General features: G+C 32.8%; 2 protein-coding genes across 3 annotated transcripts in view; one reads left to right on the top strand and one right to left on the bottom strand.

Moving 5' to 3' along the window:
* Positions 1 to 270: 270 nt before the first annotated feature.
* Positions 271 to 9673, bottom strand: LOC134258073 (glutamate--cysteine ligase regulatory subunit-like). Its single transcript, XM_062740634.1, has 7 exons — positions 9521 to 9673; positions 5221 to 5286; positions 4339 to 4420; positions 4109 to 4168; positions 2039 to 2241; positions 1538 to 1652; positions 271 to 734 (listed from the first exon to the last, which is right to left on the bottom strand). Exons 1-7 carry the CDS (start codon positions 9632 to 9634, stop codon positions 556 to 558), a joined length of 819 nt encoding a protein of 272 aa, XP_062596618.1. The 5' UTR covers positions 9635 to 9673; the 3' UTR covers positions 271 to 555.
* Positions 9674 to 15689: 6016 nt separating this feature from the next.
* The window catches only part of LOC134258076 (neuronal membrane glycoprotein M6-b-like), a 34890-nt gene continuing 27270 nt past the window's right edge, over positions 15690 to 23309 (top strand). The window contains exon 1 of one of the 2 annotated variants that reach the window (XM_062740639.1): positions 15690 to 16016. In XM_062740639.1, coding sequence (XP_062596623.1) covers positions 15986 to 16016 — 31 coding nt within the window. In that variant the 5' untranslated portion in view covers positions 15690 to 15985. The remainder of the gene's footprint in view (positions 16017 to 23309) is intronic. The other variant, XM_062740642.1, reaches the window with a different exon arrangement.

Consider the following 23309-nt stretch of genomic DNA (forward strand, 5'->3'; position numbering starts at 1 on the left):
ACATTTGATCAAATTACAATTTTAGGATATGCCTGTTTCTACCCAATTAATGTAGGCAGTGGTCTTAAGTTTATTCTTAAAAGTCTAAGTACACATAGTCCATTGTAAAATAATTCATAAAGTCAGACTTCAAATTGAATTTCTTGTGAAATCATAATTCATGATCTGAAAGATGCATGACAATGCAGATACATAATATTTTTTAGTAATTTAAACACTACATTTAAGGCCACTGGCCAAATGTAATTTAAGAATGAAAATTTTTTTGATCAAATTACAATTTTAGGATATGCCTGTTTCTAACAATTAATGTAGGCAGTGGTCTTAAGTTTATTCTGAAAAGTCTAAGTACTCCATTGTAAAATAATTTATAATGTCAGACTTCAAATTGATTTCATTATACTCTCTACGAGACTCAGAGAGGTTAGGAATCTACTCTATTCATCCTCAGAAGCAAATGAACAAAAATCACTTGAGAAATCTTGACTAAAGGAAGAACAGAGTTGAACAATTTCATACAGAATATTAAAGTCCCTGTCATCAAAAGGTCAAAGGTCACTTTCTGTGCTTTGGGTCACGCCCACATTTTGTAATGTATGCCTTTGTTTTAATGATTCCTCGACATTTTATGAGCACAGAATATCGAAGTACCCACAACATTTCCCATGAGAGGCTGTCTTTCCCTGTGGTATTTTTCTTGATAATGTCACACAGTTTCTCATTAGGAAGAATATCTACAACAATAAATTTATAAGCAGCATTAAAAGTTAATCCATATAATTAAGTAACACTTAGTACTGTTCATACAACAGTTCCTACAGCAGATTTGTTTACCCATATCTTTGTCTTTCATTTTTTTTTATTTGATTTGTTCGTGAGATTTAGCATTTGCCAGAAAGATTTCACTTTTAATCGATTTTACAAATATTCATAGAGAAAACTGCTTTTCTGATTAGAAAAACATGGTTTAACAACAAGGTCTTTGTAATTTAACAATACCACAGCGTTTATAATGACCTGACATCCCTTATATGTGTTTGAAATCTTTCTCTTCTTTAGTGATTTTAAAGGCTAAATTCTAAACGAACATATTTCCATATTTTCATAATGGCATCTAGACTAAAAATCTGCACAAAATATGGCAAAATTGTAATAGTAAACAGGTCTGCTACAGAAGAATATACAGGAAAATAAAATAAGGACCACCATCTTCAAATTGAATCTTTAATATTTACTGTAGTCATGTATTTCTACACTGAACACAAAAAATATACCATTCCATTAAAGTTAGAAAAAAGGTTTTTGACTGTGTTTGAATGCCATCAAATTGTTTATCTGTGCCTATGGATTTGATGAAATAGAGAAAGAAAGATAACTCTAATACCCGGTATTCAATTTTTTTTAAAATTTCATTTTCAATTCGGATTTTAGAAAATGAATACAATTTGATTTACCTCCCTTACCACGAAAAAAGGAAGTTAACATTCACACATTATAAAAACATTAAAAATTAACATTAAAAAGTTGACAATCTTACCCCTGGCATCATTGTGACTAAGAAGCTGAATATCATTCTGTTTAGCGTACTCAGTCAGGTCCTTAGGCATTACACAACAGGACTCCAGGTTTACCTGATTGATTCCAGGTTTTACCTGTGGGATAATAGCATCTCATTTTAGTCCAAATATATGAATAGTTATTAAAATCACATACTGTTAAATCGAAATAATTAACAAATTCAAAAATCTTGACAAAGAATTATGATCTACATCACATTGTACATGAAAGGTGGCTTATGAAAACCTTAAATGTGACCTATCTAAGATTTCTTACTAGGGATGTAATTAGTTTCAAATATCATCTTGACACCTAAATAATTAAGTTTCTCTTCAATACTAGACTTGTTTTATAGTTTGATGATGTAAATAGTTTTACAACTTCAAAGTTATTACATATTAATCAATCTTAGGAAAAATTTGCCACAACAAAGCTATTTCAAATATGACACAAAATAATATGCTCCAAAGCCATTACTTACCTTCGCCCATTTGTGAAGCTCTTCTAGCTGTTCCTTATTTAGATCAGCTATTCCAAGGGAGAGAACTTTCTCTTCTTCCACCATCTCTTCCAGCACCTCCCAGTATGGTTGGATGACAGACAGAGAGAGATCTTTCTCTTCTTCCAGTTCTGGTAGGGCCAGCAACACAGTCTCAATGAATGTGATATTCAGCTCTGTCAAAACTTTAACATAAAGCAATACTACATTATTATTACAAGTATCAATGTCGTCAATTAAAAAATTAATACACAAATCTTTCTGAACAAATATTTAAATTTTTCTTAAGACATCACAAAAGAATTGCTGAATGATAAGGTTTAGACAAACAAGCATTAGCATGGATATGTTTCATATGCATAAGGTGGGTAATAGGTCCATAGATAGAAATTTCAGTTTCGGGGGACACAACTTTAGGGGGACACTTTGGTGTAGTATAGTATTGGAGGGGGGGGGGCACACATCCTGTTCCTTTGGCCTTGTGTAAATTTCAGTAGGAAATGCTTACCCAAATTTCTGTATTTGTACCTGTCTGTACTACATGTATTTAAATTATAATTAAGACTGTACATTTTATTTTTTCTACCTATTTATTCTATTTGTGAGACTGTAATTAAGCCATAAGGTACATTTTGTATTTCTACCTGACTGTGCCACTTATAAGACTATGTTTTGTACTTCTACGTGTCTGTATTTCTACCTGTCTGTTCTAGTTAAAGCACAAAACTGCAGGAGGTCTAGCATTTAGGAAAGAATAATTTTTCCTGTGTTTTTAATCAATGCAATATTGGTTATTGAAATCTTAATTAGATGAAGGATGATGTGGTATCCTTGTGTTTCTTGTTTTATCAAAATTAAAACATACATAATTATAGTATTGTTATATTGTAACCTATGTAAGACTGACTGATATTTATTTCACCCCCCTTCCACATGTAATATTGTAGGTGTGTGTCTCGCTCTGTATGTAAGTGTGTGTATGTCTGTATGTGAGTGTGCCAAATGTTTGCTTCCGAACATATATGTAATGTGTTGTTTCTGTAAATAAATTTAAAAAAAAAAAATTAAAACATATTAGAACATATCTTTAAATGTAGTGGTTTTAAATTTAACATAATTCTTATTTTGGTAAGCACAGGAACACCATTCATCAAAATCAAGTGCTTGACCAGAGGAGCTAAAAAAAAAAACTACTAGAGATATCCAGGTACCCCTTGATTTGGTGTTTGCCAACTGAAGCACAAACACATTTAAAAACTGTTGAATTGATGAAAGAGAGAGAGAGAGAATAAGATATATCAACAAAATATTACTATAAGTACACCAAAAATAAAAACTTATATACTTTATTTTTCTAAGAAAATAGTTAAAATATCAGTAAATCACAATCATTCAGTCCTCAAAGAAAATGTATATGTAATTTGCAATCTTATTTTTTTTCTTTTCAGACACTTACATTTAGAAGCCTATGTGATATGGATGACTGCATTCTAAATGTGTACGTTCTATTGCCTCTTTCATATTTCAAGGTCAAAGTTGTGGTTATTTTTCATAATTATCTGTACATAACTACTTATGCTAGTGAGTTCTGAGTTCTGCTTTGCTTTTTATTATAGTTGAGATGGACAGGTCACTTTAGGCCTGCAATATGTAAAATTTTTGTGCATGTTATAATTGAAATTTACATGCACACTTTGCCTTTAATGACAAAATGAACTTAAAATATTCTAGGTAATCTACTGAGATCTAACTGAACAAGATTTAAGATATTCTAGGTAATCTATTGAGATCTAACTTAACATTTTATTAAGGGGATTATGTTTTATCCTATTCTCCTGAATTTGTCTGTTAATTAATACAACCATGTATCTGCATGCACATCTACTGGATATATTTTAAGCACAATTTTTTTTATAAACTGACCTGGCACCTGGAAAAAATCCTGCAGGTTTGTGAAATGTATCCCCCCCCTCCATCCTTTTTTTTTTACTGAGCATAGTCACGCAGGCAAATGGATATTAATTTTTCAAAAACAAAACATTCTTCACTTGCCTTTTTCTATTCCCTCTTTCAGTGTGGCTGGAGGTAGTAATTTACACAGGAAAACCTTGACTGAAAAAAAAGGTTAAATGTATAACTTGATATCAGTCAAAACATAGAATTATTGTTGCCAAATTTTGTGGCTTTGCAATTTTCTGTTCATTCTGCATTTATTTATAATGCAGATGAATGGAGTTTATTGATAAAATCTAATTAAAGTAATGTCTGGAGAATTTTATTACCTGTGACCTTCAGATCACCCCTCTCCTCTGCCGGCAGTGGTTCAATAAACTTAGTGCACTTGTACTCCAGACTGGTTTCATACTATCAGAATAAAAACAAATTAAATCTGAATAAAGTCATAAATAAATATGAAAAAAGTCTTCAATAAATTGCATTATCAACTAAATCAAGCCTCAGCGTTAAAACACATTGCTATTACTTAGGTGAAAATTTGAATTCTCAGAAAACAAGGTAGAATATTTGTATGCTGAGGATTTAAGCATATTAATTAAATTTACAAGTGATTACTAATTGTTGTCAGTTTCAACTCACAGACTTTTTCCCTCTTGTCAAGAAGCAAAATTAAAATCTATAGCTAAATGCCAAAGTTTTCACTTGCCATATTTCATTAATGATAACACATTTTAATTTGCTTATCTTGGATCTATGTTTTAATTTTACAAATGTCAATTCACAACTGCCACAAAAAAATAATTGGATAAACAGAAGTAGCCAGACAGATATGCTGCTATTTGATAATCAAACATGCAATCATAAGAATGGCAAGAAAAACTGAATTCTTAAATTTTCCTTGACCCACTTATCAAGCTATTCAATTACACACTGAACATGTGCTCAAATAAAACAGTATACTGGGGTATAATGATAACTTTTAAATATTTCTCTTTGATGGTTATATTGCTTAGCAACATGAAAAAAATTCTTTTTGACAATAGCTTTCTCTGGAATATTTAAAATAAACTTTTCAGTTTAATTGAACCAATATATACTAACCAGTATACATGTATTTTCAGCTGAATTTTCCCTTTTAAACATGATAAACAATCAAAACTTTTTTAAAAATAAAATTGCACCTCTCTTCTGATCAATGTTGCTCTTACCTGGAGAGCAGTTTTGTCTGCATTTTCCAAATTACTTTTTAATGTGGCATCAATACATTCTGCAATCTGAAAAGGATAAGAAATATGATGGATTTAATTTCCTGCATCCTGCTTAAGACCACAAAATTTTGCCAGGAACTCTTTAATTACATATATGAGTGACAATGACATACCTATAGAGATGTCAATATTGTATTATCAGGTTATGATTGTCTACCTCTTAGAGAAAATATGTTATTCTTTGACCAAGTTCATAATTTTATAAAAAAAACACTAAAAGATTTTAGTCTGAGCCTTCCTCTCCATATTCTTATTACTTAATTTTTTGTTTGTTTTTTTTCCATCATTTTTTTTCTTTTAAATTTATTTTATTGTTTTCTTTATGCATTTTTTCCCCTCAATTTTTCTTCAATCATGTATTCTTTATAATTCTCTTAATATGTTTTGTGGAACTTAAAATATGTACAGTAATTTAATTGTACCTTGATCTCAAATGGAGAGAACTAATATAGGCCCTTGGCCTGCTGTTCAATCCATATTCATATTGTACACTTTGTATATTATGAATAAAATACTTCTTAAACTAAGACCAGAAAAGCAATCCATGGCATGACTTTACTTTACTTTAAATTAGCAATTTTCAGTGGCGGATCCAGAAGTTCATGTGGGGGGGGGGTTTGAGTCCCAAAGGGCCGAAGGGGGAGGGCATGGGAGGGGGTGTCCCCCTCCCATAGGTGGGGGTTGTTTTAAATGGTTCTAAATGGTGCATTTTCCAGCATTTTAGGGGTACTTTTTGTAGCTTTTTTAAAGACCGATCATCACAAATTTTTAATAAAATGTTTTCAATTTAATTTAACTTTAACACAAGACTTTAGACTTTGCTTTAAAAAATGTTAAATCTGACAATTTTAGGAATGCATGCAGTTGACTTCAAGTTGTCTTAGTTTACTTTAAATGCACCTACAATTAATTTAGTTCTATGTCAGGCTGACTTCCAAGATACAACTAATGTGCAAATTTTAAAAATTCTTTTCAGAATCCCTAACTTGTGCTTTTCAACTTACTTGAGTATATACTGTCAATATGATTTGGAATATAAACACACGTGTACAATTAATGAAATTTCAAACTGTCTAGATCTTAACTGAAGAAAAAGTTTACATAAACTGGAGAATCTGTCAAAACTAGCATGACTAGAGGGGTTTGCTAAGCCAACCTGGTTTTGTAAAAAAAAATATATTAATTTAATTTTAAAACGGTAAAAAAAAACCCTGAATAATAGTTTATTCATAGTTTAAAAAACATGCATTTTATCAGCAAAAGAATATTACTGAGCAGCACCGTAACTATGCAGTTTTCTGTTGTTGGTACCTAACTACATTGTACTGTGATCTTGTGACTTCACTAGATGCACAGACTACCCGATGTCTGAGGCACTCTCTCTGTTGATTACCTGTGTATTGTGTGCGTTCAAGCGGAAAGAGATTTCCTGTTACGTAGTGGATGTATATTTCACAGTTGTACAAACAAAGGGTTTATGTTTATTAGAGTCTTATCAATGCAACAAAATGACAAAATGACACTTGTAAAAAAAAAAAAAATCAATGAGCGGGGGGGTTTTCCCGAACCCCCCCAAACCCCCCTGAATCCGCCCTTGATTTTTGATTGCCCTGAACTTCAGAAAAAAAAAAGATAAAATGGGCACTGGACTTAGTTTGACATAATTATACATGAGTAGACACATGACATTTCAATGATCATCAATTTATTCGAAAAATTCAGCCGAAATCCTTTTAGGGTAAAGTGATCGTGAGTCGGACAGCTCTAGGTTTCCTTCGTGTGTGCAGGTCACATTCGGTTGTATACCCTCTGCTATTGGGTACTGTCCGAAAGAACTAGCAAAGATCTTCTTATTTTTGCTTGGATTACCTCGGTATTTTACCTTACAAAGCATTCAGATGTGATTAACCACCACCATCGAAATTCGATCGTAAGTCGGACACATTTGATATTGAGTCGGACACATATAAATGTAGGAACTAATTAACTTACAAGACCCTATATACACCCGCTGAGGTGCACTTCATCATTGAACAAGCTTGGGACTTTCACAGACAATATATTTAAAGACAGGGGGTCAGAAGAAAACTAAAAAAAAAAAAGAACAAGCAAAAAAAAAAAATGTCAATATATATAGACCGTCACCCCCACACCTCCGTTTCCCTAACCCCTTTTTGTAATTTCTGTACAATCTTTAAAGTACCCCTTTTTGATTATGAGGTGGATTATGACAATAAATAATTCGTCTTTCACGGGGAAAAAAAGGAAGAGTCTGACCTTGACATGTGACCCCCCCCCCCATCTTTATTATTTTTTTAAATCTCGTATTAGGCCTAATTTGTGTATATTTTGGGTCTTTTTAAACACTTTAAAAATTGCCATCTTTATCAGTCATTCGCAGGTATCCGATATTAAGATAGAATTTAGGGAAAACTAAGAATATAATTACGGAAATGATTTCCAGTTATAGCTAGGAATTAAAATTCTCGGCTAGATAAAGATTTTAATTAATCAAAAGTACACAGTTTTTACCTCCCAAATAATTTAAAAAAAAATTACCTTAAACGCAATAACAATTATGTTATGGAAGTTTCATTTTTAAGAGAGAAAACTATTTATGTCTATAATCTAATTTGTTATGTCAAAAATGTGAGGGTCTAGAGCAGCTGACTATCAAATGGAATTATTGGTCACTTTCAGGTACGTTTCAATTCTTTGTAAATTCTGCATTCTGTCCCTGCAATTTAAAGCAAGATCTTTGCGGAAGGTAATTGATTTATAGCTCTACTGGTCACTCCATGACCAGAGGAGCTTATGCGATAGTGATGTGTCCGTTGTCCGTCCGTTGGTTAACATTTCCCCCCAAAATTAATGCTTCTTCTCCTACAGTTTTGGTCTGATTTCAATATAACTTGGCATACAAGTACCCAATTCTGCATGTCTATATATTTATGAACGGTGTTGCTGTGGTTACTAAAGACACTTTTAAAAAATTCAAGTTCAACGGCTACTTTAAGAGTACAAACCAGTAGAGCTACAGTCTTAACAAAGACTTATTGGTGAGCGACATGCTATTGATGATTTTGTGTGAAAAATTTTCTTCTTGAGAAATGGTTTGTTTTCTTTTCATATAGAAAAAAAAAACTTTTAATGTTCAGTGCAATATACTCGGAACGCTAATCATAAAACGTACGCTAATTTTATGATCGAGAGAGTTAGATTTTAAAATCAAAACCACTTTCTAATGCTACACAATACGCTCTATAAATCTCCATCATAACCTCACCCCTATATTCCATTCTGTATTGAATTAATTTATTAATTTTAAATATTTTTTTAAAAGAGGGAATTTTAGTGTTATCTTTAACAAAAGAAAATTCAAACATTCGGCTTAATTCATAATATTTCTCAAGCAATTATATATGTGGTAAGATTCATATAAATTCTGATAGTGTCCGACTTAACATCAAATAGCTAAAATTTACTGTCCGACTCAAGATCAAATTGAGTCACTGCACCGAAACTTTATTTCTTCGAAAAAGAATTAAATATCTCATAAAACAATTTATAATTATGTATTTACAATGTTTACTGCATAGTTTATGCCTAATTTTAACTTTCAAATTAAATTCTTTTACACGACCTGATAAGTTCCAAGCATTTGATTTATCAAAATTTTGCCGAGCGGGTCTTCGAATTCCCTGGTGATTAGTCCTTCCTAAGGTCGAACGTCATAAACACAGCAACATCGTCTTTCGATAAAGAAAGACAACTCTTAAAAGATTAAAAATTGCTTGATTCAGTCAATCGTGACGGAGGGTGGAATCATTATCGGAAGTCTGTTAAAAATAGCGTCAAAATCGTCCGACTCTAGATCGTGTCCGACTCAAGATCACTTTACCCTAACTGAGACATGTTTTCACTGGAGGCGTAAGTGACTGTGCCTGTACATGTAATTCATTTGGAGTAACATGTATGAGGAAAACTAATATTAGTTTATTACTATGATTACAGAAACAAGAGGGAAGCTATCAATTTTTGCGCATCATTATAATATGAATGTTTTCTGAAATATATTTGTTTTACAGAGAGCAAATATTATCTTTTTTTCCTAAATAACCCAAATCCTGATTAACTGAAACATAACAACGAACAAGCTCCTGTTAGCATTAATCAAATAAAACTGACCTACTTTCTCCTCTACCTCGAATATACAGGTGAAGATTTGGTCAGATCTTACCTCTGCAGTTGCCCCGTTGTTTGGGTGTCGTTTCAGTCTATTCCAGTTGACAATATTCCCGCTGTGGACGATTAAACTCGAAACTTTCGGTATTACAGGTATCTCTTCCGTCATTTTTGTTTCCACGATAAACTTGGTCAATATCGAGCTTGAAAGTCACATGCAAAGCACGTGGTTTAAAACATTTATTAGACCATCCCTCTTCCGAACCCGATCCTTATTATGTTATAATATAGGCCTAGAACGTTTAAATTTTAGAACACGGTGGCAAAGAAACAAAGCTTAGTCACGAAAGATAAAATTATTGAAGTAGGAAAAAGTATATTAAATGTTAGTTATTTGGCATAGATCCTTTGATCACCGATTGTTTATATAGTATACGATTTTAATGTGGGATGCCACACCAACTTTTTATTTTATACATGTAGATCTTTTTGTCGTCCTTTCTAAAAATTGTTTCAGCATTGAAAGACCTATATTAGCTCTTAATTATATGGAATGCCATATACGACAGCCAACTGCTTACTGCCAACTGCTAACTGCTTACTGCCAACTGCCACACATATTTGAATAAATTTTCATATTTATTTTGATATATATTCACGTGTATTTTCAAAAAACAGACGCGGATCCAGGATTTTTTTTCCAAGAGGGACATCCGAGTAGAAAAAAAAACCAACCCAGAAATTTCTTGACAAGAAAAAAAGTAAACTCAGTTAAATTCCTAAATGTGAAAAATTATTTTGGCAGGGGGGTCTTCATGCAGTCTATGAGATTTTTCAAGTAACACGGATCCGCGTTTTAGGGGGGGTCCCTTTTAATTTATGCATTGTATAAATTTCAGTTGGTTTAGTTTGCACATTAAATACCTTTACAAATTTCAAAGGGATGGTCCGGACCTCCCCCCTCCCCCCCTCTGTGCATATAAAACATAACTTACATTGTATTTTGTAAAAACAAAGAGATATAAATCTTTAATTAAAATAACTCCCCCGTGAATCAACAACAAATCCTTTTTTTCGGTTTTTATCCTTTCCAAAGATTTGTTGTCTCATGTAAGGGGGGGGGGATTAAAAACAGGAAAATAGTCATTTTATAAGATAACAAATAAAAAATGACATACTTTATCAATCTCATATATTGAATTTTACATTAATAAACACATACGATGAGATTAAGGAGTCATTTATCCATTTTAATTAATATTTGAAGATCTGATGATATGTTCAGTCTGATTTCAATAGATAAAATCTACCCCTTATTAAGTACTTAAAACTGACCTTGGAACACACACACACCCCTCACCCCCACCCCCACCCCCACTCGAAAACGCGGATCTGTATTAAGTTAATTTGTATGAAAAGTCATAGATATGAAGATATGGAGCATAACCCACCCACACAGCCAAAATAATTTTTCACGTTTACGAAAGGAGTGTACGTTATTTTTCTTGACAAGAAATTTCTGAGTTCGATTTATTTTTACTGGGGTGGATCCCTCCTGGAAAAAATCCTTGATCCATGTTTTTTTAATTTTGATTTTTTTTTTTTTTTTTTTTTTTTTTTTTTGACAATTCACATAAATGTCATCGAAAATATGAAAATTTATTCAAATATGTGTGGCAGTTGGCAGTAAGCATCTGACAGTTGGCAGTAAGCAGTAAGCAGTTGGCTGTCGTATATGGCATTCCATAGTTTTCGTATTTTTTTTTTATTTTTTTATCTATTATTATTTTTTTTTTTTTGTATTTTTTCAAAGGAAATAAAAAAAAAATATATCTAAATAATATGTGTTCGAGTTAAAAGTTTGCTGTAAATGAATAAATCATATGAATATCTAATAAAATATATAAAGAAAGGCTAGTTAGACTTTTTCTTTATGAAAATAAAACACAATGTCACATTATTTGTGAATATTTTTTAAACCAATGGTTAAAAACATCATAAACTAGTCACAACTGGGGAGACCATGTTTGTCAATCACATTTTAAAAAGAAATTGAAATGAAATTGAGAATTTATAGTGAAATTAATTTTTTTAATATTTGGACCTAACCCGATCAAAATTAAACTGATCCCGATCAAATAAACACAAAATGAAAAAAAATACCGGACATTGCTCTACGAGCAATGAGCCCGGCTAAAAACTAGAGGTACTGTGAGCGATGAGCTCACTAAATGATACCCCCCGCCTCCGTATAGTTATAATGGCAAAGTCCATGTTTTGCTGTGGCCGGGAAACCCAAAATATGTGTCGGATCAAAAAGTAAAATAGGAGGTGCACAATGGCAATATGTTATAAAGATTCTGTGAAAGTTTCATCAAATTTCATTCAGTGGTTTTAGAGGAGTTGCGGATAAGAGATGGGTACTCCTAAGCGTAACAGACGGACGGAGGACAGACGTACAGACGGACGGAATTAACGATCACTATATACCCTCCCGCTTTTCAAGCGGGGGGTATAATGATATCCCCGCCTCCTATAATGTCCATGTTTTGCTATATATTGTTTTACGGTAACGTGTAAAGAGGAATAACTCGTGGTATTTAATGTTATTCAGAAGCCGCCATATCTCACGTCAGAGGTAAGAATATAATGGCAATGTCCATGTTTTGCTATGGGAAACCTAAAATACGGGTCGGATCAAAAAGTAAAATAGGAGGTGCACAATGGTAATATGTAATAAAGATTCTGTGAAAGTTTCATTAAATTTCAATCAGTGGTATAAAAGGAGTTGCGGATAAGAGATGGGTACCCCAAAGCGTAACAGACAGACGGACAGACGTACAGAAGGACGGACGGACATACCGATTACAGTATACCCTCCCAATTTTCAAGCGGGGGGTATAATAAAATACTAATTTATTACCTCTTTCATGTATTTACAATGAAGAAATCTATTTGATTATCAAGTTCAATTATGTTTTAACCCTTATTACACCTAATCAGACTAGTGTTCTTGAAGAAATATTATTATACCCCCTGCTTGAAAAGTGGGAGGGTATACAGTAAATTTACCCCCCGCTTGAAAAGCGGGAGGGTATATAGTAATCGTTAATTCCGTCCGTCCGTCTGTCCGTCCGTCTGTACGTCCGTCCGTCCGTCTGTCCGTCCGTCTGTTACGATTTTGGGTACCCATCTCTTATCCGCAACTCCTCTTATACCACTAAATGAAATTTGATGACACTTTCACAGAATCTTTATTACATATTGCCATTGTGCACCTCCTATTTTACTTTTTGATCCGACACATATTTTGGGTTTTAGCAAAACATGGACACTGCCATTTATACACATATGGGAACAGTGAGCCCATTGCTCACAGTACCTCTAGTATATCTTTTATCCGCAACTCTTTACCACTGAAATGAAAAAATTCTTAATTACATATTGCCATTGCACCTCCTATGTTACTTTTTGATCTGACATATATTTTTGATTTTCCACAGCAAAACATGGACACTGCCTTTATTTTCATATGGGAGGCGGGGGGTATCATTTAGTGAGCTCATTGCTCACAGTACCTCTAGTTTATTTCCAATAATTGTTCAATTATGGTTGGGATCGGTTTGATTTTAATCGGGATTGGCCAAAATTAAAAAAAATAATTTATTTAAAATTTGGCTATTTTGTTTCAATTTCTTTTATAAAAATGTAACAAACATTTTCTCCCCAATTGTGACTGGTTTTAAGAAGATTTTAACCACAAGTTTAAAATATATTTACACATTATATGTTTTATTTTCATAATTATTTTTTATTTAAAAATTTTTAAAATCTATACGGCTTTTCTTTACATATTTCATTAGGTATTCACGTGATGCATTCATTTACAGCAAAAGTTTTACAAGAAAGCATCTAATTTGGATGTAAATAATTTTTTTAATTATCTTTGAAAAAATACAACAACAACAAAAATCATATAAAAAAATTTAAGAGCTAATGTCCGCCTTTCAATGCTGAAACCATTATTTAAAAAGGTTGACTTATGCCCTGTTCACACGGAGAGTTTAATTCGAATTAAACGTAAGTTTACTGCGAATTAGCTTCGCTTAGCGTTCACACGAAGAATTTAATGCGAATTAGTTTATATTAGTTTACTGCGCATTAAATTACTTCGCATTAGCTCCGTGTGAACGCTAGCGAATTTTAATTAAATTAAATTCTGACATGCGTAATGGCAAAATTTAGTCAAATGCCACTTGTCGGTGGTCATTATAGGTACTTGTGCTATTTTTTGAAAAATTAAGAAAAAGTTTGAAAATCATTAAAATGTGTATACAGACACTTTGTCATTATGCCAAATGGATCTGCTTCAGCATAAAGTGATGTGATTTGCGAATGACGTCATAATAGCCGTGCTGACGCCAGGCTAAAGTAAACTTTTAATTCGCATTAGTTTACTTCGCATTAGCTGTCGTGTGAAAGCAATTTAATTCGCATTAGTTTGATTCCATTAGGAACACACACACTCGTCGTGTGAACAGGGCATTAGAGAACTATAAAATAAAAAAGTTAGTGTGGCATTCCTCCTTTGAAAAAAAGATGGTGAATGCTCTCTCTCCCTCTCTGAGTCTCTCTCGTTCGAGAAGTTGCAGCTAATCGCTGTTTTCTCATTTCAATTTACTTATAACTTAACTTATCAAACAGTGTCTAATGCCCTGTTCACATGGAGAGTTTAATTCGCAGTAAATTAATGCGAAGTAAACTAATGCGAATCAAACTAATGCGAATTAAATTGCGTTCACACGACAGCTAATGCGAAGTATAATGCGAAGTAAAATTTTACTTCTGCAGCCCGGCGTCAGCACGGTTATTATGACGTCATTTGCAAATCACGTCACCTTCTGCAGAAGCATATTCATTTGACATACCCGGTAATGTCACAGTGTCTGTACACACATTTTGATGATTAACAAAATTTTGCTTAGTTTTTCACTCAAAAATAGCGCAAGTACCTGTAGCTGACCATCGACAAGTGATATTTGACTAAATTTAGCCAATACGCATGCGTCAGAATTTAATTCGAATTAGCTTCGCTTAGCGTTCACATGGAGCTATTGCGAAGTAATTTAATGCGCAGTAAACTAATTCGAATTAAACTAATTCGCATTAAATTCTTCGTGTGAACGCTAAGCGAAGCTAATTCGCAGTAACTTTACGTTTAATTCGAATTAAACTCTCCGTGTGAACAGGGCATTAAATGTCGTCTCCTATCGCCATCAACTTAAATTTTGAAATCATACTTTCTTTGATGCATGGTAGTTTATACTTAATATATAAATACATGTACTTCTCTTTTTAAATCTGATTTAAAGGCATTAATAATTATTGTTTACATGCACTATAAGCTTTAAGGGCCGAACCCGTAATTGGGAGGGGGTAATATCGGAATTGAAAACTTGATCGTTATTTATTTTACCTACATGTATTCATTGGCTTATCTTTTCCTTATTACTGTAACAATCTCATACTTGTCTGTTATGGGCTCTAAATTAGAGATAAAATGTTCTGTTCTGTTCGTAACGACAAGTCGTAAGCACTGAAATATTTCCCTTCCTTTGATCTTCCTGAAAGTTGAGTATTGACCCCCATCTCCACCCCCACTCCCACTCTCCCCCCCCCCCCCACAAAAAAAAAGAATAGGGATTCAAGCACCCAATGTATTCTTGGGAAAATGATAGTTATATTCATGTATAAATTTGCATCATTAATTTTATATTGTAATTATAAATATAAAATGTACATATTAGGCCTAATGCATTTAAATCTAAAAGGGAGCGCCATATTTTGTATTAAGTAAATTGAACTTAGAATAAAATAGATATAACAGTAGAAAATAATATAATGAATGAATAAATTAATATAAAACAAGAACACCCAACTAAGCTTTTTTCTTCAAGTTAATTACCCTTTTCTACCAGAGTGAACCTTTACAAGAGAAGTAGTACTATTAAATTCATTCGTAATTAATTCTTGCCAACTTAAATTTAGAAAATTCAAACAGAAGTATATCCAACCAATAAAAAAATGAAGCGGTAATGTTTTAATTAATATGTTAATTTTGAATACGTTTCCTATACATATATGTGTGTGTATTTTTGTGTTTGAGTGTGTCGGTATGAGTATAGCAGTTGAACAGGTGGGAGCTCGAGAATCAAAACAATGGTGTACAATGCCAAAGCACTTCCGAACTTTTTTGTTTCGTAATCCTGCATCCACTTAGAAAGTTGTTTTCGGCGAAGGAGCAACGATGTCACTACTGCACAGGAATGCATCATAAATCATAACGCTGCAGCTAGTCGCCCTATAATTACAATTGTCAGATGAAAAAGAATGCAGGGATCTGCCCTCACCACTAGAATCACACATTTGTAGCTGTCGGCAACCACTGCTCGTATACATCCCTGCTGGTTTCACTTTTTGGTGTATTTATGTTGTTTTCCGCTGTGATATTGTCAACAAGATGGCGAGAGACATGTATTGCCCCAATGAAGGTAAGTTGCAGTGTCATAAACTAGTTTTGAAACTTTTATAATTATTTAAAGTTTCAGAGTCATATGCTGCATATGAAATTATATGCCATCATATACCTGCTATGCAGATAGACTAGTGCAACTCTTAATGAATCCATCATTTTTGTTAAAGGTCATGTGTCATATATAAGACTTAATGTATAATTTGTAGAAAAAGAAAACCTTTTGTTAATGCATACAACATGTTTAAATTGCAAAAAAAAAAAAAATCCTTGAAGTTTTAGTTGCCAACTGCGAGACAAAAATTATAATATCTACACATAGATGATTTAATTAGCGTACTCCTATGATTCTGATCTATCCTCATGCACGTGCTCTGAAAAGCACGAATCAACATAAAAAATAAATATCTACAGATTAAATATGAATTTAAATTGTTTATTATTCTGCTACGAAAATATGCGCCAATATATCTTTAATTTTAGGATTGATTCAATTGGATGCCAATTTATAAAAGCTGGTAAATTGTGATAATAATGCATCTCACATTAAGTTGTTATTGTCTGAAATGGTTGTCAACAACAAAACATAAACATCTGTAGGCGGAATAAAAATTATTCGTTGAATTAAGCACTGGGTATGACTAGTGTACAAACAACACAGCAGGAGACTTGCTCTATGAATTGCTTTGCGAGTTCAGTGGTTGTTTTTGTGCTATTTTTAAAGCTGTACGTTTTGTATTTGTTAAAAAAAGTAGAAGATAAGGTCTGAATTTACGTTTATCATAAAAAATCATTGCAAATATGACATATGAGATCACTATATATAGTAAAATATTAATGGATCTCTTAAAAAAGGAATTAATAATTATGTTAATGATCACCATATACAATAAATGTACTCACATTCGCCAGTGGTATTCCTATAGAAGGCAAAACTTTAAAATGGGGTTCTATAGGGCTATTTCGTAAAAGAAACCCTCAAAGTCTTAACGTCAACTGAGAGAAACTAACTCAAAATGATGTACTGTTTTAGGGATGTCATATTGTAAATTTTGAATTTACCAGGTGGCATGAAATATATCAGAGTTGTGAAGTTGTAAATTCTGTATTTACTGCCACCCGGTAAATTCAAAATTTACAAAAGGACAGGGATACAAATAAACAACCCACGACTTACATGAAAAGCAGAAGATCGTGACAATTATCATGATCAGTCAATTTTACAACATCTCTCTTAAAGTACATGTAGATTTATTATCAACCATTCAATTCAGTGATACCTGCATGGTCATAAATGTATCTGTCCTTGAGTTACATGCTTAAACTTTTCAAGGATTCTTTTAAAGCATAAACCATTCAACAGTTGCCTTCTTGTCAAGCAGTGGAATGAATTCGAACCACAAATTAAAGTACTAGACAAATTCTTGCTCCGCATTTTAGTGGGTATAGAAATGAGTACTGCTTAGCCGTAACTGCACATCTATTGCTTGTGCTTTTTTTCAATATGCTTTTATTGAACAGGAAATTTTCAAACTCACACTTAAAAGTCCATGTATACGAGTTGCAGTAATACTTGAAAAAAAAACTTATTGAATTAATTATTCATAATATAATAATTTTGTTTGTAATTATAACACACCTTGCTCACTTAATAAAAATGAAGTTGAAAAAAACCAAACAAACAAAATATAATCCAGTTGTGCAATACATTTTCTAAGCAGTGAACAAGAACAATATATAATCTTCATGCAGTGGTACGGAAAGGGAAGTTAAAAGAACAAGTGCAATTGTATGGGCTGTTAAGATTAATACGTAATCTGTGTACATGCAGAAGTTTTGAAGTAAACATGTATACAGACAGTCAAATCATTTGTTTTCATATTTTTTAATCTTTGTTGCATTTTGTTGTACTGCTTCATTTTTGTTTTTTATTTTTACTTTTCTTTGATGGTCTGTTTGTACTTTGCATTTTTATTTATGGTCGTCCATAATGTCAGGATATTTGGTTTATAATCTTTGTAGGTGACCAAACTTCATATTTAGCTGGTCCTCAGAACTTGACGCAAATGCTCTGAGCATTGGCATAAAAACTGGCAAAAATTGGGATGGAGACTTTCAGCTTTTAAGATATATATTCTGACTGGTCGGTAAAACCAGTCTCTATAATTTGCAGACATACATGTTCATTTATTGAAAGTACAAATTTTCCAAAATTAATCAAAAATTCCTATCATGGTTTCTGTTGCAAGACGTATAAAAAGTTATGACTTTGGTTGGTATACATTGCCTTTGTGACATTGCATGTTCACATGTATAGTCAACAGATACATGTAGTTTTCAGTCATCTGAATTCTAAAACTTAAATGTGACACTTGTTCAAATTTTATTTGATTTTTCGTTTCGTCGAATGAGGTACATGTAAAATTATTCATGCTGAAAAACCTGTAATTTTTCCCATATCATGCATTTGAGAATATTCAAAAGATTGTTACTTTAAACCTTCGCTTTAAAATTCTTCTAAGAAAGGATGGGTGTGTTCGAGATATGATTCAATGTTTTTTTGGGGTTTTCACCTAAGTTGTGTGTACTTTTGTGAGTGGGGGAAAATCTTATATCCTGTTGAAGTTTACTACAGGAGACTAGTACTGTTCTGAAAAAGTCACTGACTGCTAGAATCGTTTACCTTTTGATAACGTTTGTCCCCGTGCTTACGATGTTATCTCGCTTGAGAGCAAAGAATTCCATATATTTCTTCCTTAGTTGAACTATTTTCTTGCGAAAATGTTTTTGCAAAGCTGCTCCGAGTATTGAATGGTTGCTACAAACAAAGCACGTGATTTGATACAAGTTCCCAGTTTGACAAAGCTGTCTACCCATTGTTATTGTAACTCAATCATAATTGGTCTCTGATTTTCATTATTGAGAGGCATCATATACGAAAATTGCTAAAGATGTTAAATTAGCTGTAAGGGAATCGGTAAAGCTGATATTGGTGATATTGTGAGACGTACATGTTCATATAGAGGTCACAGTGGAAGGGATTCACTGCTACACTGGTTTTTGCTCGCTGTCCATTCTATAATCATTTCTTATAATACATGCATGTACATTGTAAGTAATCTAGAGGTACTGTGAGCACTGAGCTCACTAAATGATACCCCCGGCTCCCATACCTTTATTATGGCAGAGTCCACTTTTTGTTCTGGGAGACTTGAAATAAGTGTCAGATGAAAAAAAGTGTACAATGGCATTATGTAATAAAGAATCTGTGACAATATCATTAAATTTTATTCCTAGGAGGAGCGGATAAGAGATGGATACCCTTCAACATTATAAAAACAATGGCGGTGTCCATGTTTTGTTATGGAAAACCCGTAATACACTGTATGTGTCCGATCAAAAAGTAAAAAAAACTGTGAGCAATGAGTTGCAAAAGGTGATGCTATATATTGTTTCACGGTAATGTGTAAAGAGGAATAACTCGTCCTATCAAATGTTATCCAGAAGCTTCTAAATGTGACGTCATAGGTAAACATATAATGGCAATGTCCATGTTTTGCTATGGGAAACCTAAAATATGTGTCGAATAAAAAAGTAAAATAGGAGGTGCACAATGGCAATATGTAATAAAGATTCTGTGAAAGTTTCATTAAATTTCACTCAGTAGTATAAGAGGAGTTGCGGATAAAAGATAAAGCGTAACAGACAGACGGACGAAATGCCGATCACTATATACCCTCCCACTTTTCAAGCGGGGGGCATAATTACAGAAGATGCATAATAGTACTAACTAACAAAGATTCGGTGAAAGTCTCATTCAAAATCATTCAGCAGTACATGTATGAGAGGAGCTTCGGATAAAAGATAGGCACCGTAACAGACAGACGGACGGATCACTATATACCCATCCACTTTTCAAGCGGGGGTATAGTACGAGTTTATCGACCAGTAACAAGAAATTATTTTTTTTCACGATATATAACCGCGCGTAACTTTTATCTTTTAATTTTGTGTATGTATCAAAAACGTAATGTATCCTTGTTGGATCAGTTAGTGATGATAATCATGATAGAAAGCAATACACCATCATTTTCCTCCATATACACCGGATTAACTTTAGGAGTATCGTTCAGTAACATTTGAGAAGAAACGTGGACACTAAAAAAACACAAGGAACTAGTAGATACCAGTGATTTGAAATCACGCACGACATTTCAACACTTTATAAAACTATTCCCCATGATAAATTAAAGTCCAGGCTAATGGCATCATGGACTGGTGTTTTTTCCACGATTTAGAACTTACTTTTAAAAAAAAAAACAGTTCGGATTGCACACACAATATACAATTGTACAACTGAGACTGATATTAAAAAAGATGCTCATGTTTGAAATAGAAGGTACACCAAAGTCTGGTGCATTTTTTTCATATTCAAATTAATTTTCATCGTCTAATTTTGTTACTAAGCCAGGTAGCTTTAGATCTCATCTGTCTTTATATGAAATTTATGTGTCCAAGTTGATTCGATACTATCTACCAACAATTTCTAAAATTAATCCAGCTATTGACAACAAAGTTGATAAAGAAAGGATATCAAGATATCCTGATATTTATGGCTTTTTTGTCAAGTATATTTTTAGTTTCAACACACATAGCTTAATTAAAATCAAAACAAAAATGGGGGTCAATATGTTTCTTTTGACGCTACAAGTACATTTTTATTATCTTTTTTGCATTGAAATTTGTGTCTTAACCAAAAATCAAATCTGCGACGTTTTCCCTCTAATGATTTTATCCAAAGAAATCATTGGACAAAAAAAATTAAGTTTTTTAAAAAGACACTTTAAAATTGTTACTAAGAAAAAGTTTTGAATTGCTTCGCATTATCAATTATTTGACCTTTCTGCACTCACAACATATTTCTGACGTTGAAAATTTAACAAGCAAGAAAATTATTTTAAAGTCTTAAACTTTTGCAAAATTAAGCAGTTTAATCAAAGTTATGTTATATATTCAGAAAAGAAAAACAAAAGTGGGGGTCTATGATGTAAATTTGTAGATATTGCTAAAAAGTGTTGGCTAATTTTTTCATGGACTTTCAGAATATATTTCTATATTTGTCACAATATAACGAAAGAATTCATAAAAAGTACTTGAATAGATATTTCAGAACAAGTATAAAACATTTCACTGCGAAAAACAACTCTTTGTGCAAACAGCATGGAAAAATTAGGAACCTAAACTTGAAAGTACTGTTTTTAGGCCTATTTCAAAAGGGAAAAATTGGAAAAAGATTTAGAAATTTCTTCTTAAAAAACCTTCCACCACAAAAAAATAGTTCCTGGCTTAATCCTTTTCAAATGGAGTTTAATCGCGTTTTTTTCATTGGATATAGTTTAATTTGCATTGAAGAATCCAGATTTAATGTTATAGAACTTAAAAATGATGTAGAATTTTAGAATTAAAGGTCCAGACCGAAATCTTTTGCAAAAGCACAGGATCGAACCTCCTTTTAAAGTCATTTTGTTAGTTCTATGGTCGATACAATGCCTTTGTCAGCAAATACATAAAGTCGAATGCTGATTGACCTTTTTCATATTCATTATCATACCATTATTTACACACTGAACCGTCTATAGGGATTTTCTCGTATTCCCTCTCGTAACAAGGAGCACACGGCGGGTGTGACAAGCGGGTTTCATTGGAATTTTGAGCATGGTTACTTATTGTTATCTCCATTTTTTATAAATGTAAAATTGTGAAACTGAGCTGTCTATAGCTAGAAAAGGACTAAAAATGAAATGTTTATTCGAAAGGCTCATGGACCTTAATGCCAACTAGAGTCATATTGGTCATGCTATTTCTATGTTAATGTACTAATAGTCTTCTTGAAAAAAAGAAAGGAAAAAAAAACATTGGGTTCTAACATAGTGTGTCCACATGCATTCTAGCTCCAAGATGCAAGGACGTTTAAAAACAGACCAGAATTCACACTATGTGGAGATGCTGAATATCAATATTACTCGCTGTTCTAATACTTGTCCCTCCATACCGGTATACATTAATTAATTTATCTACACGTGACTAGGGATCGAAATTTCTAATAATTCAATTCAGTACACGAGGATCCCCAGTGAAACCTTATTGTGTTTTCACACTACCCTGAAGGTCATAATTTGATTGGCTGATTAATTGTAGGTATTGTTTTAGTCTCATTTGAGAAATTTTAACTCGTAAAAAGATGTCACCATTTACTGGGAAGGGTCTTCAAATTTAGACTATACGGTTATAACGAATTACGGATATAGCGAAGTAATTTCATAGGTCCCTGTGACTTCGTTATAACCGAGATTTGCTGTATAACATTGACCATAACTTTGAGACATCGATATCATTGAATTCTCTTCGAAAATGGATGCTAATTTTATAAATACACAGGAGTTCGCGTACCTGTCAATTTTGCCGAAATATTCAGTAAATAAAAAAGATACGTAATACCTATAATAATAACATTATTATACGTATTACGTATTTTTTTATTTAATGAAAATTTCAGTATAATTGATAGGTACGCGAACTCCTGTGATAAATATTAAGTTGAAATTGATGGATGGGTTCTAAAAAGAGGCAAAAAAAATCGGGAAGTTAACAAATGTCAGACGGTCAAAGGATCAAATCTCACTTGAGCCTTTGGCTCAGGTGAGCTTATAAATCTCATAATTTATATAATGAAGAATTCTTACAAATATTGCTTCTCTAAAAAAAAGATTTGTTTGTGAAACACCGATGGTCCCATATGTCAGCTATCGGAGGTTGAAGTTTCTCGAATGCAATTCAAACTCCAAGTTAAAGGTCAAAATTGTTGGTATCCAAAGAAAGGTCTTGTCACAAGGGATATACATGTATAGTATGAAAGCCTCAGTGCTACCTGTTCAAGAGTTATGACCAAGTTTTAAGTTTTTCTAAAACGTGTGTCAAATTCTAAGGTCAAGGTCAAAAATTGTTTATACCTGATGAAAGGTCTTGTCACAATGAATACACTTGTGAAGTATGAAAGCCCTAGCACCAATTGTTCAAAAGTTATGACCAAGAATAGATTTTTGTATTTTTTTTTCTTTTGTAAAAGTGGGTCAAACTCCAAGGTCAATAGGTCAAATTTGGCGGTACCCAAAGGCCACAAGGAATACATTTTACACACGGTGAAATATGAAAGCCATAGGCCTACCAACTCAAAACTTATTGGCAAGGTCTAAGTTTTTTGTGGAAAAACAGACATACAGACAGACAGATATACATACATTTATATAGACGG

Source organism: Saccostrea cucullata, unplaced genomic scaffold, assembly GCF_032062105.1.
Source record: "Saccostrea cucullata isolate Sc308-1 unplaced genomic scaffold, CSIRO_AGI_Scuc_v1 ctg802, whole genome shotgun sequence".
NCBI classification, from domain to species: Eukaryota; Metazoa; Mollusca; class Bivalvia; order Ostreida; family Ostreidae; genus Saccostrea; species Saccostrea cuccullata.

Bases quoted from the DNA above. Each gene is read 5' to 3' on its own strand.
- LOC134258073 (XM_062740634.1), bottom strand. From the start codon at position 9,634: ATGACGGAAGAGATACCTGTAATACCGAAAGTTTCGAGTTTAATCGTC. The intron at 4,169-4,338 runs GTAATAAAATTC...CTTTTTTTTCAG, and splicing joins GGGTGATCTGAAGGTCACAG to TCAAGGTTTTCCTGTGTAAA. The intron at 1,653-2,038 runs GTAAGTAATGGC...ATTATCCCACAG, and splicing joins AGCTTCACAAATGGGCGAAG to GTAAAACCTGGAATCAATCA.